The sequence below is a fragment of the Pseudopipra pipra genome, chromosome 26 (assembly GCF_036250125.1).
Source record: "Pseudopipra pipra isolate bDixPip1 chromosome 26, bDixPip1.hap1, whole genome shotgun sequence".
Classification (NCBI taxonomy): domain Eukaryota; kingdom Metazoa; phylum Chordata; class Aves; order Passeriformes; family Pipridae; genus Pseudopipra; species Pseudopipra pipra.
The window spans coordinates 158,488-167,534 of record NC_087574.1 but is presented as its reverse complement, the minus strand read 5'-3'; the positions used below and the strand labels follow the sequence as shown (position 1 = coordinate 167,534).

At 50.0% G+C, this 9,047-nt stretch overlaps 1 protein-coding gene across 2 annotated transcripts; it reads left to right on the top strand.

The window, feature by feature from the left end:
* Positions 1-379: 379 nt before the first annotated feature.
* Positions 380-3,213, top strand: LOC135402904 (acrosin-like). Of its 2 annotated transcripts, XM_064636431.1 has the most exons (5): positions 381-555; positions 766-966; positions 1,303-1,568; positions 1,851-1,996; positions 2,448-3,213. In XM_064636431.1, exons 1-5 carry the CDS (start codon positions 470-472, stop codon positions 3,021-3,023), a joined length of 1,275 nt encoding a protein of 424 aa, XP_064492501.1. In that variant the 5' UTR covers positions 381-469; the 3' UTR covers positions 3,024-3,213. The 2 variants fall into 2 exon arrangements, with proteins under 2 accessions (XP_064492502.1, XP_064492501.1); XM_064636432.1 differs by lacking the exon at positions 766-966 and having other exon boundaries at positions 380-555.
* Positions 3,214-9,047: the final 5,834 nt, after the last annotated feature.

Genomic DNA, 9,047 nt, shown 5'->3' with positions numbered 1-9,047 from the left:
GAGTGGCTCTCATGCATTGTAAAGCTCATCAATTTGGAAACACACTAACTAATGCTGGAAATCAATTAGCAGATATGACTGCTAGAGAGGTAGCAGAGAAAAGCATCCTAGTAGTTACTCTGTCACTATGAGTACCCTCCTCTCTGACTAAGCACTGCCTTTGGAGTCACTCTTTCCCATTGTGCCCAAATTGACTGCCCACAGTAGACCCGTTTTGCAGGTGCTGGGCATGGAACACCTTTTTCCTTACATGATCTTTAAGGTCCCTTCCAACTCAAACCATTCTATGGTTCTATGAGACTGTGTTACCCCTCCCCCATCCCCTGAGTGCTCCGTGCTCAGAACCTGGAACAACACTTTGTGACATCAGCCCTGAGGCTGCAGGTGCCATGGGCAACATGAGTGCTGTGGGCACTTGGGTCAGTGGTGACACTGGAGGAGACAACCTTTTGTTTCTTTCAGTTGACACATGCCACTGGCAGTGATGAATTTGCTGTACCTCCTCATCCTGCTGGCCATATTCAGGCCTTCACATGGCACCTGGGACACCTGTGGGTAAGTGGCCCCAGACTCTGGGAGGGAGCTTGGGCAACCCTTAGGTGATTCCCTGGAGGGGACCCACTTGTCCCACATCACCACACCACAGCTTCCCAAACCCCATGTGGGAGCCTCAGTTTTTTGCCAGTGCCCAGGTGCTGGGGCAGAAAGACATAGCCTGAGCAGCAGTAGCAGTCAAACAGAGCAGTAATGACTTTCTGCTTACAGAGACACCTGCGGGCTCCGGCCCATGGCTTCTGACTATGGCGTGCCACATATTGTGGGTGGCACAGGTGCCCAGCCAGGGGCCTGGCCCTGGATTGTCAGCATCCAGGATCCCAGGAAAATAGGCACTGGTCATACATGTGGAGGGTCCCTCATCAGCCCACAGTGGGTCCTCACGGCAGCCAACTGCTTCATCCAGGCCAGGTAAGGAGGAGTAGAGAACGGGGATATCCCCACAGCACAAGCAGGTGCCTAGTCCACAGCACCACATACTACTCCCATCCTGTCTCCTTGCAGTGAGCCCAGTGCCTGGGCAGTAGAGAGCCCAGCTGAGAAACTGCTCAGGAGAAGGCTGGGCTCGTGCCACTGCTGCCTAGCAGCCTCCAGCTTGACATTCCTGGAGCCTAAGGCATGCTAAGGCAGTCACACCTTCAGTTGCACTGCTTTCCTCTCTGCATTGGGAAGCAGAAGGCAGGGAAGTGCTGAGTTGATGCAGCACATGGCTCTGCTTCCTCTCACCCCTCTCTCTCTGCCTTCCAGGAACATCACCATGTGGCGCGTGCTGATCGGGGCCACCCAGTTGACTCAGCTGGGCCCTGAGGCCCAGTTGCGCCATATCAAGCGGCTCCTGGTTCACCAACACTACGCTGCTTCTTCGCAGCAGAATGATATTGCCTTGGTGGAATTGGACCAGCCTGTGGAGTGCAGTGACTACATCCAGCTTGCCTGTGTGCCCAACGCCTCTCTTACAGTGTCAGAGCTGAAAACTTGCTACATTGCTGGTTGGAGTTCCACCAGTACAAAAGGTGAGTTCCCAAAAAGGACTCATGCCCTGAGGGCAAGCTGGGCACGCTGGGGAGACAGGTTGTGCTTCCCAACAGCAGAGGCCAAAGCCAGAGTCAGGCTGCAGGATGTATGCTTCTGGAGAGATGGGCCTGGCCTGCCACCCAAAGCCAGACAGAAGGGACACAGCACTTTGATGGCTGCTCCAGAGGCAAAGAAAAGCCCTAGGGAAGGGCTTCACTTTCAGACAGAGGAAAAGAACTGGCAGCGAGCTGCTGAGTGCTCATTCCTTTCTGTGCTTACAGCTCAGGGATCAGGTGATGTCCTGCAGGAGGCCAAGGTCCGTCTCCTTGATATCCAGCTTGTTAACAGCAGCCGATGGTATGCTGGGACCATCCACACCCACAACCTATGTGCTGGCTACCCACAGGGTGGCATCGACACCTGTCAGGTAGGACTGTACTACGAGTCAGCCAGCCCCCAGCAGCAGACAGCCCCATCACCACTGCCCAAACACTACCCAGCATGTGCTCTTCCTAGCAAGTCACTTTCCCACTACTGGTGAGGCTTCCCTCCCCTTCCCCATATCTACAGGTCCTTGCCTAGTGTCCATGTCCCTGAGGCCTGCCACTATGCCCAGAAAGCCCATGCAGTGCTTTTGGCAGCCCAGATATCCAGATGCTGGATCATCCATCCTCCATGCATCCAGGATCACTGCAGATATGAGAGAGGGCCTTACCTTACAGCCCCCCAGCCTGTTCCCAGCTAAGGTTCTGAAGACTCTGAGCAGAGCCCTTCTGTGCCCGGAATACAGCTGTGGCAGGGGCTGCAAGAGAGAAGCAAGCCCCTAGTGCTGACAGCAGCCACCCAACATCACCTTAATCCTCTCTTGTCTGCTGCAGGGTGACAGCGGAGGTCCTCTGGTGTGCAAAGATAACAATGCCAACTACTTCTGGCTTGTTGGAGTGACCAGCTGGGGAAAAGGCTGTGCCAGAGCAAAACGGCCGGGAGTCTACACCTCCACTCAGCACTTCTACGACTGGATCCTGGTCCAGATGGGCCTGTGCTCAGCTGTAACAGCCACTCCAACACCAGAGGCAGCCATCAGCTCAACCCCTTTTCAGCGGCCAAGGCCAATACCAACACAATCAGGTTGCTTTACGCCCACTCCACATCCACAAACACCTGTAACAGCCACTCCAACACCAGAGCCAGCCTTCATTTCTACCCCTTTCCAGCAGCCAAGGCCAATGCCAACGCAATCAGACTGGTTTACACCCACTCCACATCCATGTCCAGCTGTAACAGCTACTCCAGTGCCAGAGCCAGTCTTCAGCTCAACCCCCTTTCAGTGGCCAAGGCCAACACCAACACAATCAGGCTGGTTTACACCTGCTCCACATCCATACCAGATACTGGTGCAATTCTTAACTCGGGTACATGAGATCCTACAAGACCTAATGGGAAAAAAGACTTAGTAGCAGGATGAACAGGATCCTGTGCAGGCTGCAGTGGACCACAACCATTTCCTTGGGGCAATGCCTGTTGACCCAAAGGCAGCCTCAGGGTCAAAGGCCTGCTGTGTCCTGCCTGTGTTCCTCCTCTGCGTGCATCCAAATGCTGAAGTTGACGTAGTTGTGGAAATAAAGTTTCCTATTGTCACCATTAGCCATGTTTTCAGTCCAATTCAGTCTCCTGTGCAAGGCAAGGAGTCCCATGCCCTGCACCTGCAAAATGAGGCAGTGGCAGGAGAAGGGAACACAAGTCATAGGGGGCTACAGCTCTTGAGGACAGCAGTTTAGAACACTGTTTTATGCTGCCTGTCAGTGGGATCTGTGTGTGTATGACTTGAAACTGGACTCTTTCATGACTCAGGAAACACGGTTCTAGAAAGACCCAAGGTTAGCACCAAGGACTGGGTAAGAAGCTTGACATCCAGCAGGGAGATGACTTGGCATTGAAGAGAGAATCAGTCTGTGGGAAAAATGGGAAACCAACAGCACCTTCCCTTCCCGTAGCTTGCTGTGCTCACTGCCCCCACCTCAGCTCCCACATGCCTGCCTCCCTGCAGCACAGCCAGCCCAGCAGTTCCCCTGCCCTCAGATACCATGCATGCCTCCCCCATGCAAGGCAGGGGGTAGCTCAGAGGCCAGGAGGGGACTGTGGCAGTGGGTAGGGACCATCAGCAGGCAGAAACAGCAGCAATGCAGTGACACCTGCCCTCCCTGTGCTCCTGCTGATCCGCAGAGGTTCAGGGCCAGGCACTCCCTGAACTATGTATGGGACCCCGGGGTGCAGTGCTGTGGGCTGGCCACGCTCCCTGCACCCTTTAGCATTGCACACAGGGACTGTAATGGGACCAGAAAGCTGATTTGGGGCCAGAAGATGGAGACCAGGTCTTCTGTTCCAGGGGCTTGAAAGCAGGCTTATGCGGCTGATTTTGGGGCTCAGAAACATCTCGAGCCATGCATTTTCTAAACCTGGCACAGGAGACTGAGTTATGTGCTTTCTCACTTAGGAACAGAGGTGAAGTGCTGCATTTTTGGGCACTCAGGCTCAGCAGTTGGGTTTTTGGGCTCAGAAATGGGCTCTAAGTGAGTTGGTTTGGGGGCCAATTGCAGAAGCCAGTTTGGCTGTTTGTGCAGCGTGGTGCAAAGCTCTTGAGGGCAGCGGCAGAAAGCAGGTGATAGGCACAATCCATGGACCCTCCCTGGAGGTGGGCGTCTGATCATGTTGCACCCTGAAGTTTGTGTGCCTGGTACCCATCAGGTTGAACTCAGTATCTCAGGTGGTCTCTGGAGGGAAAGGTGCTTCTCAGACCCCACACATCCCCTTTAAGTCCAGCTCTTCTGCTTAAAATAGTTAAGTAATTAATCATGCAAACTAATTAATATTTATAGAACATATACTGTCATTTAATAGTAATACTGAAGTTACAACAGTGTTTGATTTACAGTCTTTGTCAAGAGCCCAGACTGTTGTAAATAGCTGGTATTCAAGGGATGGGAATAAAGGACTGAACACCACCCCTGGAGCCTGTGCAGGGCAGGCTGCTGCCCATCTGCCCCAGATCCCAGGTGGGTGTGGAGATGCTGGAGGTGCTGAGGGAATGCCGGTTGTATTTCCTGAACTTTGGCAATCTGGTCACTAAAACCACTAATTGACCTCTTTCAACAGGGAAACATTTAAGCAAAAGGTGCCAAAAAGAATTGGAGTTTCTGGACAGTAAAGCCTGCAAGAATCCCACTGAAAATCCCCCCTGGATTGTCACTGGTCAGACTTCCACACACTGGTCACCTTGGCCAGGACTTTCTAATCCTGCTGGCAATATGTTTGACCACTATGTAATTTCCATTTTATGCTGGCAAAGTTGCTCTGGGTGGCCCCCAGAGGAGCTGCAGCGTTTCCCTCTCTGGAATAATAAGAAATAAAAAAAAAAAATAAAATAAGAAATAAAGTAAAATTTAAAAAATAAAGTAAAAAATAAAAAAAAAATAAAATAAGAAAAAAATCCCAGAAATATAAAGAAAAATAGAAACAAAATTAAAATTAAAAAAGAAAATTAAACCCAAGGAAGCTAAAAAGGAAATAAAATTGAAATAAAAGAGAAAAAACTCTTTGTGGAGATGCCCTTTACTCCCTTCCCCTCACAAACCCTAAATTGAGGGTCACCCCTAAAATGGGAGGGGGCACCCCAAAAATTGGACGGGAGACCCCAAAAATGGGGGGGAAGAAATCCAAGGACAAAAAAAAAATTGGAGGAAGAGTCCCAGAATGTCAGGGAGGGGCCCCAAAAATAGGTGGGGGAACCCCGAAAGGTGGGGAAACCCCCCAAAAAGGGAGTGGGGACCCCTCAAAATGTAACGGAGGGGCCCCAAAAATAGGTGAGGACCCACAAAAGTGGATGAGGACCCTCAGAAGTAGGAGGGAGGACCCCCAAAAGAGTGTGGTGACCCCCACGAGTGGGAGAGGGGACCCCAAAACATGAGTGGGGACCTCCAAAAATGTCAGGGAGGGGACCTAAAATGTCAGGGAAACCCCGCAGAAAAGTAAGTAGGGACCCTCAAAATGGGGAGGGTGGGGTGACAGGCCCTGGGAAAACCCCAATAACGCCCCTTAGCCTAATTTTGTGGAGTCCAGCGGGTCTCACCCCTTCCTTTTTGCCCCTCCCCCACTGGACTTGGGAGGCGTGGCCACCTCACACAGCCTTTAAGGAAAATAATAAAAAAATCAAAGAAAATACTAAAAAAATAAAATAAAAATAAAATAAACACAACAAAAATAAAAATAGAAAATAAAAAGATAAATAATGTAAAAATGAAAAACATATAAAATGAAAAATAAATTAAAAATTAAAATTAAAAACGGGCAGTAATCGCTGCTCCTGTTGCCTGGTGGTGAAGGCGAGGTACTGCATGTACGCGATGACTCGCGGGTGATACATGCTGAAGAGTTCAGCTCAGCTCATGGCTGGGCTTCGCGAACGAAGATTTGGGAAGGCTCTATCCACATTTGCTACAGGCGCGCTGGTGGCTTATGAGGCCAATCCGTGACAGACATATCCGATTGCAAAAGGCACAGCAGAAAGACTCCTTAGATGGTGTATTCTGCAATACACGGTTCTTTCTGCGTTGCCTTTTTTCCTCGAGGGTGATCCTGCGTGCTTTCTCAAAGGCATCAGCTGCGTTATAGATGGTGTGTCTCCAGGCCTCCCGATTTGAGGCCAGAGTAGACCAGTTATGGTGATCAATATGGCCAAGGCTGAGATGTTGTTTCAGGGAGTCCTTGTATCTTTTCTTCGGGGCTCCTCTCATGCGGCAGCCAGTGGCAAGTTCACCGTAAAGCAAGATCTTAGGGAGGCGGTGGTCCTTCATCCTGGAGACATGACCTGCCCAACGCAGCTGTGTTCTCATCAGCATGGCCTCAATACTTGTGATAGCTGCTTGCTCTAGAACAGATGTGTTGGTGACATAGTCTGACCAGTGGATGTTTAGAATTGTACGGAGGCAGCGTTGATGGAAGCGTTCTAAGAGACGCAGGTGGTGGCGGTAGATGACCCATGATTCAGATCCATATAAGAGAGTAGACAACACTATGGCTTTGTAAACACTGATCTTGGTGCTTTTCTTCAAGTGTTTATTACGCCATACTCTTTTATGGAGTTTTCCAAAAGCACTATATGCCTTTGCTAATCTGTTGTCTATCTCTCCGTCAATCTTACCGTCTGAGGAGATGAGGCTACCGAGGTAATTAAACTGTTGGACTGATTTGAGCTCTGATTGACCAATGGTGATGTGGGGATGATGGGGGACATCCTGAGTAGTACTGAAAGGAATAAGGGCACGCAGGTGCAATTGCTCAACTGAAGCAGAGTGTCACGTGCTAAGTAAAAAACAAGAGGACTCATGCGCAGTAGTGGAAAACAACCCGCAAGATTACATACTAAGAAAGGGCAACGCGGCAATGAGTTGCGCATGTGCAGTCAATTCCCTACGCCCGGTGTCACATGGTAAAGGAGGGGGCCCGGCGACGGAACGGCACATGCCTAGTGACTTTAATGACTCTGCCTTCTGCTGATCAAAAGTCAGTACTGCAGTGAAGGGACTGGAGTTGTTGCTGTTCTGAGCCATTTCCAACATGAGATTAGAGAAGGAGGACCATGTCCAGGGATGCTGAAGAGGGGAATCTGCTGAATTGGGTGGGAATAAACACAGAGCTGCAGGGATTTGGGTGCTGCTGGGGATGCGTAATTTTCCTACCAAGCATCTTGGCATTCCTCCTCTGGAGGTCGTTCTGGCTCTGGGTGGACTGGAGGGGGGAGCAGAATCCATGGGGATGGAGCGAAACATCCCCAGGGCCATCCCCTGGCTGTGGTGCTGAGTATCCAGAGGGCTGGGGATGGAGTGAGGAGAGGAGCATTGTGCTCCCTCCATCACTCTGGGTGCTTTCCCACAGCCCAGACCCTCCCAGTTCACACGGGGCTCACACAGTTTCATTTAAAAAGGGAAGCAATGAAATGGTGTGGAATTTTCCCCCAATGTTTTGAGGTAATGCCCTGAACTGTTTAATTTCTGCCTCCCTCACAATAGTGTTTCCCAGCAGTCCCACAGCAGCTCTTGGGCAGAGCAGTTGCCAGAGGTCCCTCTGGACTGTGGGACTGGCAAAAACCCCACAGCAAAGGAGAACCTGGATTTGAGAGATGGAGAATTTAATGGCATCAGTTTGAGCTGTCCCAGTTCATTGAATGCCAAAGGAAAATCCAGGACTCCTTCAGTGGGAGTGTTTTTCCCGGAGGTATGTAAACACAGGCACAAGATTTTATCAGAAAGAGAGTTCCTGAGATTTGGGGTGGTTTTTTTCAGTTCTATCTGAAAGCTTTCCCTCTCTCAGCCCCACTGACTGAGCGGGAGGTGCAGCAGTGTTATGAGGGCCAGAGCTGTTGGATGGGTCTGGGAGCCCAGATTCCCATCCCCCTGCAGGCTGTCCTGCAGCCTCCCAGAGGCATGTCCATGCAGCCAGATCTGCTTCCTGTGTGCCTTGCCCTGAAGAATTGTATTCTCTGGTCTTGCAAAACAGTAGCGTAAAGCTCTAGTTGCCAAAAAGCACTAAAATAACCCAATGGCCCAGGTTGCATTTTGGCTCCCCGGTGAGCCAGTGGCTGTTGTGTGTAGCTGCTGCATTTGCTGTAGGCTTCCCTAATTCCCATTTTCTTTGTGGGGTTCGCCTGTAGGAACCAATCAGCAAGAGCAGGAGTAAAGGTCAGTACAAAGACGGGGGTCATTTTTAGGATGCTTCTTTTCTAGGTTTTGTCATTGTTGTTTCAATGTCACAGGGTTTGCTCAAGAGCTCAGTCTCCTTTGTGTGCAGGAAGGCTTCTCTTGACCAATATTTGAAAAATTAGCTGCAGGGTAGCTATATATTGAATATCTTGCAAAGCTGCTTTGGACCCCGGGGCCAATATTTTCTCTCCACTTGGTGAAAATCCTCTGCATTTTCACCTCTGCCTTTGGAATTTCTCTTGCTCAGTTAAATAGCATTATCAGGTAAAGCACAGGCTCAGGAGGAGTGGTGGCCCTTCCTTTGCAAGTGGTAAAAATGAGGAAGTGTTTTAGGCACTGGATTTGGGAGGGCTGGAGGCAGTGCTTTTATTTTCCCTTTTGGACTCTTGGTGAAGCAGGCTGAAACTTTTCTGGTCTTAGCATTGCATCTGAAGTCAAGGTAAGGCTCATGGGGAAAATAAATAGAAGTTAGAGGAGTTCCTTAAAAATACTTTGTGCTTTCCCCCTGTCAAAAAAAAGGGAGACAACATCAGATAGTTTGTTTTGGGCTTTTTTGGTTTAAGAACAAAGAAATGGGATAATAAAAACCAGTGAATTGCAGACTTTGAGAGATAGACACAAGGATAACCTGCCATCTGTTCATTGTGACAGGGATGTCCATGTGTTTCTTTGGAATCTGAAATGAAGGGACTTGAGGCCAGGGTTCTGGTGTGTTTTATTTTC